We start from the raw sequence: 24,178 nt of genomic DNA, 5'->3' as shown, positions 1-24,178 counted from the left end.
AAGAAAGCTACAGTAGTTAATCACAGTACTTGTCTACAACCAAGACCATTTTGCATAAATATACCAGTACAACAAATAAATAAAATAAAAATGGATAATTAATTAAATAACGGAGCATAATCACACACATGATGATAATGCACATGTACACAGGTTCTGGTGTGTCATCTGTTTATGATGGCAATGATGATGATGGTCTCCTATGTAAGGTTGTGACACCACAGACTCATCTCCCCAGAATAACATTTGCTCTGTTAGTCCAACCCTCAGACTGTTAAATTCCACATCGATCTACGTGCATGTCTCTGTGCTCATCACCATTTCAAATGAGTTCTGTCACAGGGGTGTCATCCACAAGTATGCTAAGTAACCCTAGGTGCCTTCACAAGTGGAGCCGCTCTGATATGGTGTGTGTTTTTATTTAGCTTCCTCCCCTCCTGGGAGAGAAAGAGCCGGCAATATGCAGATCTAAACCTGCGCTGAGTTCAGCCGAAGGGTAGTGAACGGACGACTGAGAACACCTGAATAATCAACCAGGTTCACTACCAGAACCGGCGTAGAACTTATGTACACCTGAGTAATTAACCAGGTTGACTCCCAGAACCGACGCAGAACTTATGATCACCTGAGTAATTAACCAGGATGACTCCCAGAACCGACGCAGAACTTAAGGCCTGTACAGACTACACGATTTGTTTTGTCTTCCACAATGATCTTTTACGATTGACCATGTCAGACTAGGCGATCAGAGAACCACAAAATCTTGCCACGTTTTGATCGTAAGATTGGCCCCATTACAAGATCTATCGTAGCCTTCTCGTCGCGTGTCATCACAATGTCAGTGTCAACACTGGAGTCATGCTAGACTTTTGGTCGTAACATTGATGAACGTCACAGACAATAAATCGTGGGTCATTGAATATGTCACATTACAAGACACTTCCTCCTTCGGTGTTGTTACCGGCTTTTCATATTCTGGCACGACACTGGAAATGTGTCGTCCACGACAAAATTGTGGCAAAATCGGACTGAAATTGTGTAGTCTGCACAGGCCATTAGCGTGACCTCCCTCGGTCTGTGGCTCCAGCCTCTATCAGAGGAATGTCTAACAACATTTCATTGCAAACAAACAAACAATACAGCTCTATTTTAAACAGTTTAAACACAATCAAGACTTGAGCCTCATGATGAGGTCTTATGTCAAGTACTTCTGTTTTAAAAGTTTTAGGGCTCTGTCTCGGTGATCTAAAACAAACGGTCACTGGCGAATAGCTAAGGGGTTTGTCCACATTGGGGGTGGTTTTGTTATTAAACACCGGACGCCTGGCCCAACAAAGCGGTTCTTATGTTTTTTGTTTTTTTATAAGTATATTTTTTGGGGGGGGGTTATGCCTTTAATTGACAGGATAGTGGAGAATGAAAGGAAGTGAGTGGGAGAGAGAGTCGGGGTGGGATCCGGAAAGGACCACGGGGCGGGAATCGAACCCGGGTCACCGGCGTACGGTGGAGGTGCCCCAGCCAGTTGCGCCACGGCCGGGGCCGGTTCTTATGTTTCTTAATCAGTCATGGGTGTGTTTTGGGCATAGCATCCCTTAAACCAATGAAAATGACATCTGTCATTCCCTTTAACATCAAGTAGTGCCAACTTCAAACAGCGCATTGGTATTTTGATAGTCAGCGGCACATTTGAAGGAATCTGCTTGCACGCGAGACCGTATGGAACAGGTATTCCACTAACCATGCTTTACTAAAACCTAGCAGAGTATAGCCTGCACGCATCTGCACCTGAGACCGTATAGAACAGGTGTTCCACTAACCCATGCTTTACTAAAACCTAGCAGAGTATAGCCTGCACGCACCTGAGACCGTATAGGACAGGTGTTTCACTAAACCATGCTTTACTAAAACCTAGCAGAGTATAGCCTGCACGCACCTGCACCGCGTTGTCATAGTCAACGACAAAACAGTTCTACACAGTTAATTACTTTCACTATTGACTGACAGTGGGTTACCATCGAAAACATAGCCTGAAAAAAGCAACACTAATAATAATATTCAAATAATACAACACAAAATAATATTCAAATGACTGAATAAAAAAAACTAAGGACATTTATCCTGCAGAGGAGTTGCTGCTTACATCTCGTGACAATGCGTCTTCAGCTGTGCTTCATATGCGCTTTTCGCTATAGACCAGGTTTTTCTTGGTCTGTAGCGAAATCCTTTTTAGATAGTGTAAGATAGCAATTTTTAGACTAGAAAATGCAATTCCAGGGAATTACCATTGCATGTAAATGCAAAAAAGCTGCTTTGTATAACATTATATTACTTACAGTATGATTATTCAGATTACATAGACGTGTCCAGTATTCTTGAAAACCACTTACTTGATTAGATGTTAGCTTAGAGTATATGACAGTCAGTAAAAATAAATTGTTAATTCAATATTGATCAACATTCTTTGTTTTAATACAGCAGAATGACTCAGAATACACTAATGAACACTTAACAACCAATGTAAGCTTAAAGTAAAAAAAATCACAGTTGTGTGTGTGTATATATATATATACAGAACTTGATAATGCCAATCATATTATCCTAAGACAGATCTATTTATCAGTGGTAATTCTGAAATGGCAGCAAGAGCTAGAGGTCTCAGTTAATTGTAATAAATAGGTCACTTTTGATGGTGATATAGACTGAAGAACAAGATTCAGCCCTTAAGATGATCAGTTTTAGACAGAACTTAGGTTAGAATCTTAATTTTCACACAGCACAGCTAAGGTCTAAAAACAGAGGTCTAACAGCACAGCTAAGTTTCACAGATGTCACAGCACATGTTTCAAATGTATGCATGCTTCATATAGTTGTCGGCATAGTCCTCCTGCAACAATATAATGTTGATTAACAGTGGGTTTCCTTACATAATACATATCAACGTGGCAAGGTGCTAACGTCAACTATTTCACTAACGTTAACGTTACCTAACGTTATAACGTTAGTTTAGTTATTTGTGACCCATCATTTCATACATATAACGCTAACGTTACATAATGTTTGACGACATAAATGACTCAAATACCAAAAACCGAAACACTTACCTTGTCTGTAATTAGAGAAATGTGCCTCGAGCAAATAAAGTGACCACGGTACAGCAGGCGAAGACGTTCAGAAGATTCACAGCTCCAGTGGCAGCTCGCGTTCAGTTGTTGATTAGGCTATTGCTTTCAGCTGGAGGTCACGTCATAATGCTAAAAGTTGCCGTAAATGTTAAGTCAATGGGAATTTATTGCTCTTTTATCGTAAATATCTCAAAAAGTATAAAGGTCACAAATGTAAAAAATACATTGTACAATTGTCCGTTACAAGACCTTTGTAGGAGTGTTTGAATGACGTCAAACCGTTCAGTGGTTTTATTGTCATTAAACGTCAAATTTGGTCGGAAGAAGAATAATAACAGATAAGAAGAACATTGATAATAGTCCATTGCATTTACATGCAATGCAATAAGAACAGCGATAATAGTCCATTGCATTTACATGCAATGCAATAATGCGCCAAGACCACACCTTAGGTCGTTAATTGCCACACCCCTGAGCATATTTTTCAATGAAAGAGCATGGCGAAAAATCTGAGTGTACGATAGGAAGACGATTTGCGTCAGGATAACAATACGCTGTACGCTGAGTTTTAGATCGCCAAGATAAAGCCCTTAATCTTGGTAAAGGTAGTTTTCTGGTGGTTGTGTCTGACTCTGAACTTGTTGCGAGCATTGAGATATCATTGATGCGTTTAGGATGGCGAGGTGCTCTTATAATAAAATCTGTTTACAGTGGTTCTGACAAAGCATCCATTTGTTCCAGTTTGAGAAAGTTTTGATTCTAGTCACAGCTCTGACACTGCAGTAAAGTGTGTGTATCAGGATCAATAATGATCTCTCTCTCTCTCTCTCTCTCTCTCTCTTTTTTTTATGTGTGTGTGTGTGTTAGTCTACCTGAGCTCAGCAGTCCCAAGCAGGAGCCTCCAGCGAAAGTAAGCCCTCTTCTCCTCATCCTCCTCCTGCCCCTCTCCCTCTCCTCCTCTTCCTCCTCTATTCCTCCCCCTTTCCTCCCCCTCTCCTCTCCACCTCCTACAAAGCCTCCCCTCTGCCCCTCCTCCTCCTCCTTCTCCTCCTTCTTCTCCTCCTCCTCCTCCACTCATGAAACAGGACTTCAGTGTGTAAAGGCCTTAAGTGTCCCCTGTTCCCTGTCCCTCTGTCCTGAGGTGCATTCAAATTCTCAAACATAGGCAAACGGTTGCAGACTAGGGGTGGGCGATATGGACAAAAAATAATATCTCAATATTTTTTGTGATTTTGACGATAACGATAATTAGTCGATATCCTTTAAAAAAAGTTTTGTTAAAGTCTGAGTTACCGCTAATTATTTATGAATAGCATCATTACAATAATAACCAATAACCTAACCTGTGACTTTTTAACCAAATCAACCAATGCATTGTCACTCTATGACACATTTTCAATTCTGCCCCCACTTGGGTGTGTGGCAATGACATGGTCTAGCCAGCTACATTAGAGAAGTTGAATAGGCCTAACAGTTTCCCAATAGAAAGTGTAAGGCTGAAGTTCCTTTCAAACCTTTACATAGGATTCACTGTAAAACTAAGCAGACCAACACAGTACATATCAGTTATTTCCTTAAAGGAACACGCCACCCAATGTCAGTAGTAATATATGTTCTTACCTTTCACGAGTTGAGTCATACCTCTCCCGGTATGTGTACTCAAACGCTCTGGTGCGCGGCTGGACTGTGTTAGCATGTTGCTATGCTAGCGGGCTTTGCCGTAACTAAGCGTAGAAGTAATCAAAAACATCCACGTTTTCCCGACTTAAATACAGTTGCACGAGTAGTTGATAGAAATGCTACGGCCACGCAACATGAAACGTGGCGATTTTCCAAGCGAATAAACAGGAGAACTACAATGTGTGGCGCAATAGCACTTGGGAGTACTTCGACCTAGCGTAGTAGTATTGTTAACACCTAATTGTAGATCCTATCCACCACAGAGTTTAGAATACATGCTGGATCGACCCTCAGCCTCTCCCTCCCCTCTGAGTGAGAGAGAGGCACACACACTAGAGATGCGCTGATGGGCTATTATTTCAACCATAACTGCATAGCAAAACTTATCATCCATCAGCCATCCATCAGCACCAAAGTTTTTTGACCAATTTTCGAAACGGCACCCGCCCACCATCCGCTGGTTGTTTTAATGTAGGCTATGGGTGATGCAGCGCTGCTGACGTGAGGCTAGAAAGCCCTTGCCTGTTATAGAAAGACTGATCCAATGCAGCAAATATATTAAAAGGCTAAAGTCGTACATTGGCTATGTTGTAGCCTATCCCCAGAATATCAGCAGCAAACTCGGTCTCTGTCTCGCAAAACAGTCTCCAAATAAAACGCACATCGGCCTGTTGTCTATTCTGCCAGCTTGTGACAATATATCGTCCAAAATGCTTAATTGCATTGCATTCTCCACATTTTTAGCAAAATTTTCATGTACCACATCAGCATTTTTGTTCAGTGAATCTTTTGTAAATTGCTTTACAATTACCGTCGGGCCTATAGGCCTATTGCCTGGCTTGCCTCAGCTTCGGTCACGTCCTTTTACAATTGTATCATTGTAATAAAAAACGCAATTTGCCACATAATTTCAACATGCTCCTGGCCTACTAATTAATGCCTATTGTACTTTATTTTTTGCAAAAAGAAAGAAATCCTTGATAAAATAACAAGTAATTCACATTATAGGCTACTTTACACACTGTTTTGTCAGGGTGACTGACAAGCCTGTTCTGAAGACTCCCATTCATTTTGACTGCACGAGCGCGTCTTTTTCAGACAGACAGCGCAATTCATTTTAAAGCAATTTACAAAAGATTCAAACAAAAATGCTGATGTGGTACATGAAAATTTAGCTAAAAATGTGGAGAATGCAATGTAATCAAGCATTTTGGACGATTTTGGCCGCACCCCCCGCAACTCCACTTCCAATGTCACTGATTCCGACAGATACGCCCGACACTTCTGCTTTTTATCTGGTCGTGGTGGAGTTGACCGGACATCTGAGGCTTCAGACGTTACCAATTTATCATCATCCATCGCGTCTGGCTTCTGAAAAAACTTTTAAACTTTTAAGGCTAGTCTGCCTGGGCCTGTGTTTGAACCGCCTCACTCATTTGTTCATTGTTTAACATGGACGTTTTAAGCGTGCGCTTCCTATTTGAAATGCAGAATAGGCTATGCGTGTTGTTTAATGGCTTAATTTTCAAACGGTAGAGCCTGTTCATTTAAAAACATAGACAGAGGACGTATAATATAGGCTTACATATTAAGGCTTATTCTCAAATTCAGATTGCAGGGGACGGGATTATTAGCCAATTTCAATCGGACAATTTGACCGGAAAGATTTAATTTTGTCGGACATTTCATTTTTTTTCCGGCCAATGTCCGGTAATTACCGGACAACGCAAACCCTGGTATATGAGAAATCCCATAGAGATGCTAACGGTTAGCATAATCGGTAAACGTAGATATTTACAGCGAACTTCAGTCCATTTACAAGAGAGTTACTTGAGAATAGTTCTTTGTTTACAACTATACTCAAAGGCTAATGTTTTCTCTCCATATAATACCGTGTAGGAAAAAACGTGACTGTCTCATCAATGCTACTTGAACAGATACTTGACAAAAGTAGCCGCATAAAATCCCAAGTTAGGCTACTTTCGCTGCACAAAATAACCATTAGGCTGCGTGGGACAACGTTGTGACCCACTAGTGATCACGTGACACTTGCTCTGCTGCAGCCAGGGGCTTCTCCCGCATACACCTCCTGGGAATGTATGAGTCTTCAATGCGTGATTTCGAGTGTTTTTTCCCCATAAGTAATTTAAATACTCGATAATGTCAAATTGCACATTGTTAAAACAACAATCACGATATTATCACAGACGATATATATCGCCCACCCCTATTGCAGACAAAACATTTGCAAACTTAGTTTTTGGCAAACTTTTGCAAACAGTCTGAGGAGGTAGTTCTCCGCGAACATACAGTTGAGCTGGACGTGAGCTGGACGAAGTGTTACCGTTACAATGGAATGTCCACACCAAATTGTTAAAATGTAACTGTTCAGTGAAAACATGTTCACAACGATCGTTCGCCACTTGTTTGCCAAATTTGAATGCACCTCTGGTTTTCATGCACTGCCTTAGTGCCTGTGGCAGCTAGCTCTGTGCTTGTTTACAGTACATGGTGTGAATGTCATGTGTACGTCTCTTCCTTCTGTCATTGAACTAACACACCCTCAGTGGTGCTGATATAGCCAGTAAAGACGTTGTTGTCGTTGTCGTCTTCATCATGGCGGTTTCTCGGCAGAAGCGGAAACTGTGTGACGGGCCAGTGGAGGCCAAGGACGACTACACCAAGTTCAACAGCTCTGACTTTTCACGCAAAGTGAGTGCACGGCATTGTCAAGGGCCAGCAGTGTGTGTTTATTAGTGAGAATGCGAGAATGATGAATGTTACCAGGCAAAACAACAACAGAACAGAACAGGCAAAACAACAGCATTTACATGAAGACAGTGTTCTGTAGGGATGTAGAGACAGAACTGGCATTTGGAGACAAAAAAAAACAGCAGATCTATTCTTTTCTCTCTCTCCTCCAACAGTTTTTGTTTTGTTCGGCATGTGCCTCTGCTAAGGCCGTGCTTTGCGGGGAGGTTATGGAATCGCTTCTTATTCTTAATTCTAATTCTTAATTCCATTCCTGATGGGGTGTGCTTTGCTGGGCCTGGGTGCAGGGAGTGCTGCTTGTCTTAGTCAAAGGGGGGTAACAACGCGCTGCTATGTTGTGTTCCTCCAGCCGCCCAAGAAGATGAGCGCGGCTCAGAAGAGCCTGGCTAAGGTGGACAAGTCAGGCATGAAGAGCATGTCGGCCTTCTTCAGCCCAAAGGTCAAGCAGGAGAAAAAGTAGACCTGTGTGTTTGTGTTTATGTGTGTGTATGTGATGAGTGTTTTTGTTATTAAAGAACAATTTAAAGCCATCCCTGTGTGTCCCTTTGTGTATATATATATTTTTTTAAATGGCTTTATTTGTTGCCTAAACACTCTTGATAATACTCTTTTACTCTTTGACTCTTATGTGTGTCAGTGGGCCTTATTTCCCTTGAGTCCTCTGTGTCATTGGACCTTATTTTCTCAAGTCCAGGCATGTGTGCAGCACTCCGATGCTCTCATCAATATTCTAGTCCTTTCTCTGGACTACAGTGGGTCACAAGACACCAGCACAGCTGCTGGAGAAAGGGAAACCTCACTGAGCATTAAAATGGGTCCTTTTCTGTGTGTGTGTGTCTAGATCTCTCTGGAAATGTCTTTGTCTGTGAAACCTGAAAGCAGAACTGTGTGTGTGATCTCAGTAGTATCTCCAAATGTGTTTATTTGTGTGAAAACTAAAAAAAGGAAGTGTGGCAAATGTATCCAAGAAAAGGAGTTTATCTCCAAGTCTCTCTAGAGATTCTAGGTGTGGCGTTGTCTTGTCTGCACATTTTTTAGTTTTTGCATTTACAGTTTTTTTCAGTCGCTAACAAGCGTTTGTCCAACCAGTTGTCACATTTTCCAAACTCTAAACCCAATTAGCACAGCATCGGTCTTTTGTGGCCATACAATTCACACATTTCTTGTCGTTTTCACACAATATGCAGTCAGTGAACACATTTCCACAATGCTTACATTTTCTTAACAAACAAGCTATACCTCCCAACAAAATTATGGATTGTTTTTGCAGTATTTATGAATGTTAACACACAACATACCACAATAGCAAAAACAATATTCCAAACCTTAGATACAGTATAAAAACCTCTGCTTCTGCTACTGAGCGGTTTTATCCCATCACCTTGGATACTGTAATATCAGTAATTTTGTGCTTTTTTTTAGTTTATTTGGGCTTTTTGCTGTTGTATTTTTGTTCAGAATGCTCTTTCCATGTCTGTCCATTTGTTTCATGGACATTTTGTTTACTGTAAGCAATACTGTAAACTTTTTCTGTTCTATCATACTGTACAGTATTTCTACTGAACCTCCTGTAGTAAACAGTAAAGGAAACAAAAACTGATTTGTTTTTTACTGGAATGCTTTTGAATGTGAACATTACATGTGGACATACAGTTCCCAACCAATACATTTAGTGTAAAAACGGTGGATTGCAGGTTTTGCATGCAAATATCTGTACAACTGAAACATAAATGTCTATGCAGTTTTTGTAATGTCAACAATAGCCAGTATTTTGAAACCTGGTGTACTTTGACTGACTGCATGTACCTTGTGAAGTGAAAACAAGTGTTATTCTTTGACAGAATAATTTCATTTTGAGTCAGATGTCCAGTGTTTTGGGTAAAGTTAGTGTGTGCAGAGAAAGATGTGTTAGTATATATTTAACAAAATGTGTTTTTGAGAAGAAAATTATCCATTTGGCCAGTTGTGTTTTGTAGGTGTGAGTCTGTGTTAAGAGTTTAGAAAAAGTATCTGAAGTATGGGTAAGTGCTTGTTAGCGTTTGGAAAAAACTAAGTAGTTTTAAATCCAACAACAAATAGAACTCCTGACACAACAGTTGTGTACTTGCGTCATGTAACACACACACACACACACTCCTACCCAGCAAGGCACCTGTGAGCAGCCACAGATTTTTCATTTCATGGTTGTGGTGTGGACTGCTGAGAGCCATTGGTTTCAGATCGCCTGCACACAACTTCCAATTCCTGAGAAAGTAACACTACAGCACACGTAAAACACCAGAAACCTGCTTTGGGACTTCACCTCAGACTCATGAGCTGTCACTGAGTTAATATAATCACAATCAAATATTGCCAGAACTAAACATAGAACATGCAGGTGTTATTTGTGATGCTTTTATTTATGTTTTCCTCAAAATGTTCACAACTTTTTCAAGCTGCATTTGGCCTTTACAAAATCAACACCTTCCTTGTAAGAACTGAGAGACTTTCATGTAGTGAGTGTGTCTTATCCTGTCTTACCAAACGGCTGTCACAGCTGGCTGATCTGTCTGACCTGATAGATTGTACTGTATTGCTATCCGGAAAAACATTTGAAGTTCAGCAGAGGTGAGTTAACTGTGCTACAGCTGATTTGGTGAATCATGAGTGCAGTGTACTGAGACAGAGTGTAGACTGGACCTGATGCTGACCCCTCTTCCTGTCTGACAGCCCAGAGTCAGGTCCACTTCATAGTACCTCCTGTATGACAGCCCAGAGCTAATGGGGGTGAGATGCCAAGGAGATTGAGGCAAATCTGATCTGAAATAGCGGAAGATGGATACCTCAAGTTCATTTCCCAAAAAGGAGAGAGGTGAGAAAAATGATGGTTTATACTGAAGGGCAGAAAGGTGAGGAAGATGAGAGTCTAACCTGTTGAAGGAAATTGGTGAGGAAGATGAGGGTGTTATCTATTGAGTGAAGATGAAGGTGTTATCAATGGATGTGAGGAAGATGGTGTTATCAGTGGTGGTGAGGAAGATGAAGATGTTGTCTATTGAGGTGAAGAAGATGAAGGTGTTGTCTATTGAGGTGAAGAAGATGAAGGTGTTATCTATTTAGGTGAGGAATATGAAGGTGTTATCTATTGAGGTGAAGAAGATGAAGGTGTTATCTATTTAGGTGAGGAAGGGGACTCGGTGATGTCTAGGTGTGTCTAGTGTGTCTATCAGAGCTCATGGGAGTCCAAATGACGAGCCCAGGTGAGTTTCGGGAGTCAGGGCTCGAGTTCTCCAAACGCTTGATAATTCATGAGGAGGAGCAACACGAGTTCCCAAAACAAGGGTTCCCACGGTGACCTGAACAGGGGTGGGGGATGGTCAGGGACAAAGCTCTGTCCATCTAAGGTTTGTCAAAAAAGCTTTTTTCTATTGGGTTACCACATCTACTGACTTATTTCTATTGGGTTATGAGTTAAGTTCCATTATGTTTTCCCCAGAAATAATCTGTTATTATCTTTTATACGATCTCTATCTATAGATTTTTGTTAAAAAATAATGTAAAAATTAAATCAAAGGCAAAAAAATGAGTTTCACTTGATATATCCATGTCAAATAGGTTTAAAAAAACAGTCATAACAACCAATCATTCTCCATTCAAATGACTTGTCACAACGAATATAGTCATGTAGTCATTCTCCTTTTCAAACATGTCCAGTCCCATTGTCCAGTCTGCTAGTCTGTTAGCCTCCACTTATCCACCCCATGCTAGCCCATCGCCTCTGAGGGTCTCTCCCTATGATAATCAGCCCTCTTATGCTCATATGAGACCACATGAAGACCTGAAGGGTGGAAATGTTAAACACAAAACAGACAAATTCTTTCTCACAGATCCAGATGGGTTTCAATCGGGGTGTCTGAAAGGCTTAGTCCTTCTTCTTGAGTTTGGGTTTGAAGCGGAGTGTCTGAAAGGCGCTCTCCACCACCTTGGGCAGGTGTATGGGGTTTCGTTGGAGTCGGCGGCCGCTGGCGGTACCACTCTGGCCCTTGCGCCTGCCAGTGGGGGGGTTCGGCTCTGGCTCCAGTTTGGGCTCTGGGTGACGCAGCCGGGACTCGTCCATGGAGAACCGACGCGGGTCTCGCATAACCCAGTTAGAGTGGAGGTCATGCTCACTGGTGCTGGTAGCCACTAGGGGGAGAGACAAAGGGAGATGGGGAGGAAGGGATGGAGGAATGGACAGAGAGATTGATGGAGGGCGAAAGAGAGAGGGAGAAAGAAACAGACATGGTGAGAGAGAGAGACTGGAGGAGAAACTAAGTATATAGAAGTCTATATGTCTACTTTTATACACCTTCACAAACTAAGCTATTCTCCATATAGCATTCCTGACATACAGTAAGGATACACACTTCAGCTAAGTCTGAACTTAAATGTAAAGGTTTTGCAATGACACAAGCCACCCCATTCCCCTAGCACAGACACACACACACACAGACACACCCCACTCACACATACACATGCACATGCACACACACCCCACTCACACCCACCCACACACACACACACACACACACACACACACACACACACGCACCCCACCCCACCCACACACACACACACCCACACGCACCCCACCCCACTCACACATACAACTACACACACATGGCCTACCGACAAAGTCCACATCAGCGTGGCCGTCGTCCATGTTGGGCTTGCGTCTGGGCTCCGGGTCACAGCTGGCGATGACGGAGTCCAAGAATTGGAGCGTGTCCTCTTCGTTAGGAATCGGAGGAGCGGTGGGCTCAGCTCTCGCACTCTGACAACAACCCAAGCCAGAGAGCGATGAACATGCGTTAATAACACATCAAACAATAACTAACTCTATGTCTGGGGCTGTGTCATCATTGTAGAATATAAGCGCAACACCTACTATGTGAAAAGCTTATAAACATAAAGTTAAACCAGATTTTGTTGGAGAAGGCTATATGAGAGGCTATTTATAAGAGAAGGCTATATGAGAAGCTATTTATAAGAGAAGGTTATATGGCTGTAAGTGTTTTTGTTTATCCCACTAGGGCAGTGGTCCCCAAACTTTTTCTTCTGAGGGCCAGCTCACTATGCCTGGCACTAAGAGAGGGCCAGACTCGGAGTATATCAGTAACCATATAGCTTAGTGCTGTGAACAACAACAATCTACCTTAGTTGAATATTCCATTACATTTAATCATAGGCTACTGCAATTTAATACCATTGTTAGCTGTGTTTATATTGCCATCATGTCATGTAAAATGTAGCTCAAATGAAATGAAATGAAATGAAATGAAATGAATACTAATAAAAAGACTTTAGCATTCCCAAAAGTATTAGCAGGGAGTCCCAAAAGTATATCTTATTTAAAATGAACTCTGAACTCTGTGTCTTTGCATACACAGCTCAAGTTGTGAACAAGCAATATCCTACAAATAATTTCTCAAAGTTCTCAAACTATGAGAGTTTTATGAAGTGCTGGCAAAAACATCTGGAATGAGAACTTTGTGAATTGTGAATTTGGATGAACATTTGACCGAGTGAATAAAAAATAGAAATAGTTATCCCAGGAAGTCCCAGAAATATGACTTGAATTATTAACAATGAATTGATAACCTTTTTCGAATACTTTGAGCACTGATGCAGTCACCATAGGCCTCTTACATTGTTTGCAGGTAGGCCTACATTTCATTCCGTTTTCGATGGTAAACGCGAAACAGCGCCAAGACAACCACCAGTGGACAAAAAGAGTATTACATGTGTACTGTTAAGACTCGCCATAGAGAATGAATGGGGGAAATTACGGATGTTATAGTTTGACGATGTCGTACTCCCCTGCGGGCCAGATGCTATATACCACGGACATGTTTTGGGGGGCTACCCAAAATGAGGTGGCGGGCCGTAGTTTGGGGACCACTGCACTAGGGTGTAAATGTGACGTGCCTGCCTGATCCAGCCAAATGAAAATAGATTAGTAATAAATTCATAACTATCTCTATAACTAACCGTGGCTTTGAAAGCACTGTAATCAATAACTGTGATACCTACTCTGTGAAGAGCTCACAAACAGATAGTTAAATCAGAACTACTTGAAGAAGGCCGGTATATGGCTTTACGTTTTAGGCTGTAAATGTGACGTGCCTGTCTTAAGTTAGAGCGCCAGCAGATTACCACCTTTGGACTTTGGCACTGCAGGCCTCTACCTGACAGGCTTTGGCTGTGGGTTCCTACCTGACAGGCTTTGGCCCGTGGTGGTTGCGGAGCGGCCTTCTTCTTCTTGGCCTCCGACGCCAGCGAGCTCCTCCGCTCCGCATTCTGGTTGTTGGTGATGCTCTGGGCGTACTGCCGCCTCAGGGCCACCAGCTCCTGCAGGTACTGCAGGCAGTCCTGGTTCTGTGAGTAGAGCCAGATCTGGTCCTGCTGGGTGTGGTAGTAGAACAGTGCCGTGGTGGTGCTGGTGGTGGACTCCAGGGTCACCGAGCTCTTGCTGCGTTTCAGTGTGGCGTCCGGCTCACGCTGCGTCCGGCTTGCTCTGCCGCCGCGGGCCTCTCCTACCACCAGCATGGACGTGCTGCGCACCAGCTTGACCGTGCAGGCGCTGTGGTAGTCGTCCTCGCGGCCGCGGTGGCCGTGATTGGGCCGGAACACGGCGTTTATCTTCCTGAACATGGCTTCCTCAGGCGCCGTCACATTCCACAGAAACGGTCGAATATGAGTAGAGGATCCACATGAGATACCAGACTGTAGCCAACTATACAAAGCCAGGCTTCAATCTACTACAAAGACAGGCTGTAACCAGCTACAGAGACAGATTGTAGCCAATTACAGCTACAGATCAAGACTGTAATCTACAAACCTACATAGCCTTCCATAGCTCATGGTGACAAGAAAATAGTTTCCACATGGCAAATGGGGAGCCTTGTCCACGGTCCTGAATCATCCTTTAGTCCAGCAAAGGGCAACAACGGATCCCTAAACCCTCCGTCTGTGTCTGACCGTTTCAGTGTGGACTGTCAGCGCTATGGCAACTGGAAATTCGAGCTGCCCGCTTCGGCGCGGTTGAGTCACGGGCTCTCAGGTGTCCGACTGCAGGCCGGCTCCAGCCGTCAGGACCCCGCCCGGAGGACAATTCTATTGTGACGCCGACCACGTCCCCTACTTAATAAATGATCAAGTAAAGCAAACAAATTCATTGAACCACTTGAAAAGTAATTTAACTTATTACATTACACATGAGTAACAAAGATGTTGAAATTAAAAACTATTACACTTTTCTGAGCTACTTTTCTATTACCTTTTTTTAGAAAGAACTGCTGTACTGTGAAACAATAAATTGTATGACAATTAATTACATGGCAAAAACTGGCGTACTACAGTACAAACAATACTGTAAAAGTATACAGCACATATAGTTCATATGATTCTGATGGCACATTGATTAACATGAATACTTTTGACATAAATAAGCATTTTGAGCAAGTTATGCGCTTTTTCAGGTAATCCACTATATGGTACGGTCGGTGTGCCCTAATTGTTTTGAGAAATACACCCAAGAGAAAAACTGCATGGTCCTGTCTAATAACCTGTCCTGTAACTGTGACTCCAACCAGATGAACAGAAATGAACTTTTCATCAAAGAAAGTACAGTTTGGGATTATTTCCAGCAAGCCTATTGGATGAATTGAAGGGAACCTGATGTAAGGCTTTTGTGATAGACTAGACTGGTTAATAAATAGGCTGCTATTGACCAGTCACAATGGCTATTATTAAATGTGCTGAATGATTAAGACTCAGTCACAATGGCTATTATTAAATGTGCTGAATAATTAAGACTCAGTCACAATGGCTATTATTAAATGTGCTGCATGATTAAGACTCAGTCACAATGGCTATTATTAAATGTGCTGAATAATTAAGACTCAGTCACAATGGCTATTATTAAATGTGCTGAATGATTAAGACTCAGTCACAATGGCTATTATTAAATGTGCTGAATGATTAAGACTCTGGCTTGCCTTTCCTGGACTGATTTCATTAGTGAGATTAGTTAGGCTGAGATAACACTGCCATGTACATGGCTTTCTGCAGCACTCTCTCACACACACGCATACACAGTACACACACACACACACACACACACACACACACACACTACATATACACAGACTGTTTATGCCGGCTTCTGGACAGAAACTTTTACAAGTGCCATAAAACTGTGGCACATTTGCATAAAAATAAAAATATCATACGGACTTTCCATGTTTGATTAAAACCACAGATGGGGAAACACTCACTCACTCACACACACACGCACACCTGTCTCTCACTTCTCCCCTCTGTTCTATATAAATACAAGGTTCTCCTTCAGTGGACCACAAGACTTTCCTTTCTCTCTCACACACACACTCACACAGATACTCACACACACACTCACACAGAGGCTCTCACACACACACACACACTTTTCAGATGTGCTGAAGACCTCTGTGCTGATCCAGTGAAGTAGTCACCCTCCTCTGGTGAGTCCTCCTTAACCTCTGAAAACCTCTAAACTGTTAATGTGCTGAAGATCTCATAGATAGATGAATGCATGGATGGATAGATAGATAGATAGCTAGCTAGCTAGATAGATATATAGATAGATAGATAGATACTTTATTTATCCCATGGGAAATGTGTTTGCATATATGTAAACATACACATAAACATTTGTGTGTGTACACACAATATGCGTGGGTCTTTTTAATCTCTTGGCATAGGCGTTTGTCATGTAATATTGTAATATGTGTGTGTGCGTGTTGCCGTTTGTTCATGTGTTTGTGTGTGTGCGCGCGTGTTGCCATGTGTTAATGTGTGTTGTGTGTGTTGCTGTTTGTTAATGTGTGTGCATGTGTGCGTGTGTATTGACATGTTTATGTCTGTGTGTGTGCGTGTGTATTGACATGTTTATGTGTGTGCGTGTGTATTGCCATGTTTATGTGTGTGCGTGTGTATTGACATGTTTATGTGTGTGCTTGTGTATTGACATGTTTATGTGTGTGCTTGTGTATTGACATGTTTATGTGTGTGTGTGTGCGTGTGTATTGACATGTTTATGTGTGTGCGTGTGTGTGTGTATTGACATGTTTATGTGTGTGCGTGTGTATTGCCATGTTTATGTGTGTGCGTGTGCGTGTGTATTGACATGTTTATGTGTGTGTGTGTGCGTGTGTATTGACATGTTTATGTGTGTGCGTGTGTGTGTGTATTGACATGTTTATGTGTGTGCGTGTGTATTGCCATGTTTATGTGTGTGCGTGTGCGTGTGTATTGACATGTTTATGTGTGTGCGTGTGTGCGTGTGTATTGACATGTTTATGTGTGTGCGTGTGTATTGACATGTTTATGTGTGTGCGTGTGTGCGTGTGTATTGACATGTTTATGTGTGTGCGTGTGTATTGACATGTTTATGTGTGCATGTGTGCGTGTGTATTGACATGTTTATGTGTGTGCGTGTGTATTGACATGTTTATGTGTGCATGTGTGCGTGTGTATTGACATGTTTATGTGTGTGCGTGTGCGTGTGTATTGACATGTTTATGTGTGTGCGTGTGCGTGTGTATTGACATGTTTATGTGTGTGCGTGTGTATTGACATGTTTATGTGTGTGCGTGTGTATTGCCATGTTTATGTGTGTGCGTGTGCGTGTGTATTGACATGTTTATGTGTGTGCGTGTGCGTGTGTATTGACATGTTTATGTGTGTGTGTGTGCGTGTGTATTGACATGTTTATGTGTGTGCATGTGTGCGTGTGTATTGACATGTTTATGTGTGTGCGTGTGTATTGACATGTTTATGTGTGTGCGTGTGTATTGACATGTTTATGTGTGTGCGTGTGCGTGTGTATTGACATGTTTATGTGTGTGCGTGTGTATTGACATGTTTATGTGTGTGCGTGTGCGTGTGTATTGACATGTTTATGTGTGTGCGTGTGTATTGACATGTTTATGTGTGTGCGTGTGCGTGTGTATTGCCATGTTTATGTGTGTGCGTGTGCGTGTGTATTGACATGTTTATGTGTGTGCGTGTGTATTGCCATGTTTATGTGTGTGCGTGTGCGTGTGTATTGACATGTTTATGTGTGTGCGTGTGTATTGCCATGTTTATGTGTGTGCATGTGTATTGACATGTTTATGTGTGTGCGTGTGCGTGTGTATTGACATGTTTATGTGTGTGCGTGTGAATTGCCATGTTTATGTGTGTGCGTGTGTGCGTGTGTATTGACATGTTTATGTGTGTGCGTGTGTATTGACATGTTTATGTGTGTGCGTGTGTATTGACATGTTTATGTGTGTGCGTGTGCGTGTGTATTGACATGTTTATGTGTGTGCGTGTGCGTGTGTATTGACATGTTTATGTGTGTGCATGTGTGCGTGTGTATTGACATGTTTATGTGTGTGCGTGTGTATTGACATGTTTATGTGTGTGCGTGTGTATTGACATGTTTATGTGTGTGCGTGTGCGTGTGTATTGACATGTTTATGTGTGTGCGTGTGCGTGTGTATTGACATGTTTATGTGTGTGCGTGTGCGTGTGTATTGACATGTTTATGTGTGTGCGTGTGTATTGCCATGTTTATGTGTGTGCGTGTGTTTACTGTATGTGTGTGTGTGTTTACGTGTGTGTGTTGCCATGTGTTGTGTGTGTGTGCCAGTAGTCAGCATGCTCTGTGAGAGCCGGCTGTGGACTGTGGCTTTCTGCCAGGACTGGGACCCCCCGTCCGACGCTTACAAAAACAGGCCTGAAACCACGGCAACCTCCTCAAGCATTCCCGCCCCCCTGCCACGCCTCCTCACGCACGTCCCCTCATCTCCACGGCAACCTGGCACCAGCCCCCGGCGGCCGCTGGACGGCTGGTCCGGGCGACTCGTCTCCCCTGGTGTGGACGTCCCCGGGTGGGTAGCCTCATCCCCGGGCCCCGCGGCGCCTGCCGAGCCCTTCCTGGTGCCCCCGTCCTGCCACAGCATCTGCCAGCACTACAGCGACCTCCACATCGCCGGCGACCAGGTGCTGCTGCTGGACACTGGGGTGGCAGCCGACGCAGGCGGTATGCATCTCTAACCTACTTATGGCTACTCTGCTTTGGCACTGTACTGCTTGGAGGTCCATCCTAAATGTGTAACTTGCTCTGGATAAATGTGTCAGTGTCAGTGGATACAAAAGTGTCAGCGTATATGGATAAATGTATCAGTGTATGCGGACAAAAGTGTCAGTGTGTGTGGATATAAAAGTGTCAGTGTATATGGATAAATGTATCAAGTGTCAGCGTATATGGATAAATGTATCAAGTGTCAGCGTATATGGATAAATGTATCAGTGTATGCGGACAAAAGTGTCAGTGTGTGTGGATATAAAAGTGTCAGTGTGTGTGGATATAAATGTGTCAGTGTATGCGGATATACAAGTGTCACTGTATGTGGATATACAAGTGTCAATGTATGTGGATAAAAGTGTAGGTGTTCTGCTGGCCAATAAATATTTATTGTTAGGCTAACTCTGAAGTGACGATACATGAGGCAACTTTTTGAGCTATGTTGCTGGGCAACCACATTATTAGTTCCACATGTTCTGATTAGTTGATTATGATAACTTGTCAACTGATGAATTCTCTAGAAACATGCTAGAACAGCGATACTCAGGGACACTGCCCAGCAACACTGCTCCAAAGGTTTCCCTGACCCCCATATATCATCAGCTTAGGGACTCATTTTGCGCTGGAGCTTAAGGCAGGGATCACATTAGCCAGCGGCAAGCGGAACGCAACGCTCAGACCATAATAAGTTCTATCTCATTCCTAAGAAACACAAACTGTTTGCCTAAACTGACAATTGAATACGCTCACGTTGCGCTTTGAAAGTTGAACCAAGTTGGGTTTGAAAGTTGAACCAACACTGAGCTTGTCCAGCGCTAGCGTTACACTGAGCTTGTCCAGCGCTAGCGTTAGCGTTACACTGAGCTTGTCCAGCGCTAGCGCTACACTGAGCTTGTCCAGCGCTAGCGCTAGCGTTACACTGAGCTTGTCCATCGCTAGCATTAGCGTTACACTGAGCTTGTCCAGCGCTAGCGTTACACTGAGTTTGTCCAGCGCTAGCGTTAGCGTTACACTGAGCTTGTCCAGCGCTAGCGCTACACTGAGCTCGTCTAGCGTTACACTGAGCTTGTCCAGCGCTAGCGTTAGCGTTACACTGAGCTTGTCCAGCGCTAGCATTAGCGTTACACTGAGCTTGTCTAGCGCTAGCGCTAGCGTTACACTGAGCTTGTCCAGCGCTAGCGTTAGCGTTACACTGAGCTTGTCCAGCGCTAGCGCTACACTGAGCTTGTCCAGCGCTAGCGCTAGCGTTACACTGAGCTTGTCCAGCGCTAGCATTAGCGTTACACTGAGCTTGTCCAGCGCTAGCGTTACACTGAGTTTGTCCAGCGCTAGCGTTAGCGTTACACTGAGCTTGTCCAGCGCTAGCGCTACACTGAGCTCGTCTAGCGTTACACTGAGCTTGTCCAGCGCTAGCGTTAGCGTTACACTGAGCTTGTCCAGCGCTAGCATTAGCGTTACACTGAGCTTGTCTAGCGCTAGCGCTAGCGTTACACTGAGCTTGTCCAGCGCTAGCGCTACACTGAGCTCGTCTAGCGTTACACTGAGCTTGTCCAGCGCTAGCGTTAGCGTTACACTGAGCTTGTCCAGCGCTAGCATTAGCGTTACACTGAGCTTGTCTAGCGCTAGCGCTAGCGTTACACTGAGCTTGTCCAGCGCTAGCATTAGCGTTACACTGAGCTTGTCTAGCGCTAGCGCTAGCGTTACACTGAGCTTGTCCAGCGTTAGCGTTACACTGAGCTTGTCCAGCGCTAGCGCTAGCGTTACACTGAGCTTGTCTAGCGCTAGCGTTAGCGTTATACTGAGCTTGTCCAGCGCTACACTGAGCTTGTCTAGTGCTAGCGTTACACTGAGCTTGTCCAGCGCTAGCGTTACGCTGAGCTTGTCCAGCGCTAGCGTTACGCTGAGCTTGTCCAGCGCTAGCGTTACACTGTGCTTGTCCAGCGCTAGCGTTACGCTGAGCTTGTCCAGCGCTAGCGTTACACTGAGCTTGTCCAGCGCTAGCGTTAGACTGAGCTTGTCCAGCGCTAGCGTTACGCTGAGCTTGTCCAGCGCTAGCGTTACGCTGAGCTTGTCCAGCGCTAGCGTTACGCTGAGCTTGTCCAGCGCTAGCGTTACACTGAGCTTGTCCAGTGCTAGCGCTACACTGAGCTTGTCCAGCGCTAGCGTTACACTGAGCTTGTCCAGCGCTAGCGTTACACTGAGCTTGTCCAGCGCTAGCGTTACGCTGAGCTTGTCCAGCGCTAGCGTTAGCGTTACACTGAGCTTGTCCAGCGCTAGCGCTACACTGAGCTTGTCCAGCGCTAGCGCTAGCGTTACACTGAGCTTGTCCAGCGCTAGCGTTAGCGTTAGACTGAGCTTGTCCAGCGCTAGCGTTAGCGTTACACTGAGCTTGTCCAGCGCTAGCGTTACGCTGAGCTTGTCCAGCGCTAGCGTTAGCGTTACACTGAGCTTGTCCAGCGCTAGCGTTACGCTGAGCTTGTCCAGCGCTAGCGTTACACTGAGCTTGTCCAGCGCCAGCGTTACGCTGAGCTTGTCCAGCGCTAGCGTTAGCGTTACACTGAGCTTGTCCAGCGCTAGCGTTACGCTGAGCTTGTCCAGCGCTAGCGTTACGCTGAGCTTGTCCAGCGCTAGCGTTACACTGAGCTTGTCCAGCGCTAGCGCTACACTGAGCTTGTCCAGCACTAGCGTTACACTGAGCTTGTCCAGCGCTAGCGTTACACTGAGCTTGTCCAGCGCTAGCGTTAGCGTTACACTGAGCTTGTCCAGCGCTAGCGTTACACTGAGCTTGTCCAGCGCTAGCGTTAGCGTTACACTGAGCTTGTCCAGCGCTAGCGTTACGCTGAGCTTGTCCAGCGCTAGCGTTAGCGTTACACTGAGCTTGTCCAGCGCTAGCGTTACGCTGAGCTTGTCCAGCGCTAGCGTTAGCGTTACACTGAGCTTGTCCAGCGCTAGCGTTACACTGAGCTTGTACAGCGCTAGCGTTACGCTGAGCTTGTCCAGCGCTAGCGTTAGCGTTACACTGAGCTTGTCCAGCGCTAGCGTTACGCTGAGCTTGTCCAGCGCTAGCGTTAGCGTTACACTGAGCTTGTCCAGCGCTAGCGTTACACTGAGCTTGTCCAGCGCTAGCGTTAGCGTTACACTGAGCTTGTCCAGCGCTAGCGTTACACTGAGCTTGTCCAGCGCTAGCGTTAGCGTTACGCTGAGCTTGTCCAGCGCTAGCGTTAGCGTTACACTGAGCTTGTCCAGCGCTAGCGTTACACTGAGCTTGTCCAGCGCTAGCGTTAGCGTTACACTGAGCTTGTCCAGCGCTAGCGTTACACTGAGCTTGTCCAGCGCTAGCGTTAGCGTTACGCTGAGCTTGTCCAGCGCTAGCGCTGCTGAACCCTAGAGAACAACCGCTTGCCGCTGGCAAATGTGATCCCCGCCTAAGTGTCTGTCCTCATTTGTAATCGCTGTGGATAAAAGTGTCAGCTAAATGAATAAATGTAAATGTACGCAGGCGATCTGCAGGCCAGACTCTGTAAGGACCCCGAACCTGAGCCGCTGCTGTCCTGCTGGGTCGAGCAGGAGGAGGGGGAGGAAGAGAACAAGGACGAGGACGGCGCCGCTCTGGGCGCCCGGGAGCGTCCGTCCCTGCTGGCGCCGGAGGGGCGTCCGCTGTCCAACTCGCAGCTGAACCGCTACCTGGAGCAGAAGCTGCTGGAACTGTACCGGCAGCACCTGGCCCAAGGGCCCGGCCCGGCACCACCACAGCAGCAGGACCGTCTGGGCCCGCGGCCCGTGCTGGCCTCCGAGCTGCTGCAGAGCAGCCTGGACCAGATCACGCTGCAGCTGCAACGGCGCGACCACAACCTGGAGGCCGCGCGCGCCAAGGACCTAGTCATGAGCTGCCTGCTGAGGGTGGCCAGCAGCCTGCAGTCCAGCGAGATCAGCACCCCGCTGCTGCAGATGTCCAGTAACGCCGGGGAGAGAGAGAGCAGAACCCCAATACTGCAGAACCCCACTAACATTGGAGAGAGCAGAACCCCAATACTGCAGAACCCCACTAACATTGGAGAGGAGAGAGCAGAACCCCAATACTGCAGAACCCCACTAACATTGGAGAGAGCAGAACTAGGGATGCACGAGATATCGGCGGCCGATATATTATTGGCCGATAAGTGAAAAAATGAAAATATTATTATTGGTCCGATAACAGAATTCTGGCCGATAATTTGCGCCGATATTTTTTAAAGTCCTAATTTAGGCCTACTACGTAAAGTCCGTCTGGCTACACTGAGCTACTTGAGCTTGGTTGGCTATACTTTTTCCTCAATATAATGTCAGCTTATTCCCAACTGAGCCGTTTATGAGTGTTTAGTCCTAAATGAAAACGATTCATACTCTCTAGCCACTCACTCGCAATTCACTGACGTCAGGTTCACTTAAAGGAGCCACACATACTGTAGGGCTAGGCTACTGTTATGTTGACTGCTGTACTATTGAGGACTATTATGAGTTCTGTCCATCATTTGGTGGTAGGTAAAATTACTGCAATAAAATTATGCTTATTAAATGCTTTCCCCAAATCACTTTTCATAATTTTTTTCCAAGAGTAATATTATCGGTTATCGTATCGGTATCGGCCACAACAAACCAATAAATATCGGTTATCGTTATCGGCCCTAAAATTCCATATCAGTGCATCTCTAAGCAGAACCCCACTAACATTGGAAAGAGCAGAACCCCAATACTGCAGAACCCCACTAACATTGGAGAGAGAGAGGGAGAGAGCAGAACCCCAATACTGCAGAACCCCACTAACATTGGAGAGAGAGAGGGAGAGAGCAGAACCCCAATACTGCAGAACCCCACTAACATTGGAGAGAGCAGAACCCCAATAACATTGGAGAGAGCAGAACCCCAATACTGCAGAACCCCACTAACATTGGAGAGAGCAGAACCCCAATACTGCAGAACCCCACTAATGCATTAGAGTGTGGTTGATGCGCAGGATGAATGCCTGGAGAATGGAGCAATGTGGTCAGACACACAGTGACAGGACCACTCCACTGATGCAGTATGGACACCACAGTGACAGGACCATTCCACTGATACAGTGTGTGGACAACATGTCCAGTAGCTTACAGATGACAGCACTGTGTACAAGCACTGTCATCTAGGTGAATAAATTAATGAACGCTAACTAATGTTAAATCTTTACATGCCATCATGTGTGCATGTATGAATGTGTATATACGCAAGTATGTATAGATCATGCTAGTAGCTTATATGTAAAACATGACGAAAGTTACCTCTGTGGGAAGAATTTTGATCATTTAAAAAAAATAGATTAAATAAAATCAGTCATGTTATAACTTGAAGGAAGTTTATTTGTTCTCTGTTTGAGACCGAGACACTGTCAGTAGCTCTAACTGAGCTGATTCACGCTTACTGAGGACTGAACATGGTAATGAAGCAACTGAGAATG

At 44.5% G+C, this 24,178-nt stretch overlaps 4 protein-coding genes across 7 annotated transcripts in view; 3 read left to right on the top strand and 1 right to left on the bottom strand.

Annotated features, from left to right (window-relative positions):
• rnaseh2b (ribonuclease H2, subunit B) overlaps positions 1 to 8,104 on the top strand; it is a 21,897-nt gene extending 13,793 nt beyond the window's left edge. The window contains exons 9-11 of one of the 2 annotated variants that reach the window (XM_076264490.1): positions 3,990 to 4,032; positions 7,437 to 7,514; positions 7,924 to 8,104. In XM_076264490.1, the coding sequence (XP_076120605.1) occupies positions 3,990 to 4,032; positions 7,437 to 7,514; positions 7,924 to 8,034 (232 nt within the window). In that variant the 3' untranslated portion in view covers positions 8,035 to 8,104. The remainder of the gene's footprint in view (positions 1 to 3,989; positions 4,033 to 7,436; positions 7,515 to 7,923) is intronic. The other variant, XM_076264491.1, reaches the window with a different exon arrangement.
• Positions 1 to 24,178, top strand: part of LOC143099966 (E3 ubiquitin-protein ligase TRIM35-like) — a 184,196-nt gene that overhangs the window by 83,661 nt on the left and 76,357 nt on the right. The gene's annotated exons all lie outside the window — the stretch shown is intronic.
• Positions 11,369 to 14,246, bottom strand: c9h13orf42 (chromosome 9 C13orf42 homolog). The gene is made up of 3 exons (XM_076262878.1): positions 13,809 to 14,246; positions 12,222 to 12,366; positions 11,369 to 11,738 (listed from the first exon to the last, which is right to left on the bottom strand). Exons 1-3 carry the CDS (start codon positions 14,244 to 14,246, stop codon positions 11,476 to 11,478), a joined length of 846 nt encoding a protein of 281 aa, XP_076118993.1. The 3' UTR covers positions 11,369 to 11,475.
• Positions 15,969 to 24,071, top strand: LOC143100902 (TLR adapter interacting with SLC15A4 on the lysosome). Of its 3 annotated transcripts, none has more exons than XM_076264489.1 (3): positions 15,969 to 16,096; positions 18,274 to 18,663; positions 22,208 to 24,071. In XM_076264489.1, exons 2-3 carry the CDS (start codon positions 18,279 to 18,281, stop codon positions 22,870 to 22,872), a joined length of 1,050 nt encoding a protein of 349 aa, XP_076120604.1. In that variant the 5' UTR covers positions 15,969 to 16,096; positions 18,274 to 18,278; the 3' UTR covers positions 22,873 to 24,071. The 3 variants fall into 3 exon arrangements, with proteins under 3 accessions (XP_076120604.1, XP_076120603.1, XP_076120602.1); XM_076264488.1 differs by having other exon boundaries at positions 18,271 to 18,663; XM_076264487.1 differs by lacking the exon at positions 15,969 to 16,096 and having other exon boundaries at positions 18,028 to 18,663.

This window comes from Alosa pseudoharengus, unplaced genomic scaffold (assembly GCF_046254945.1).
Source record: "Alosa pseudoharengus isolate Yale_2024_CS ecotype anadromous, Long Island Sound unplaced genomic scaffold, YU_APseudo_1.1 YU_APseudo_1.1_scf_3, whole genome shotgun sequence".
Taxonomy (NCBI): domain Eukaryota; kingdom Metazoa; phylum Chordata; class Actinopteri; order Clupeiformes; family Clupeidae; genus Alosa; species Alosa pseudoharengus.
Note: the sequence above shows the minus strand (reverse complement) of the source record. Positions and strands in the feature narration are given on the sequence as shown.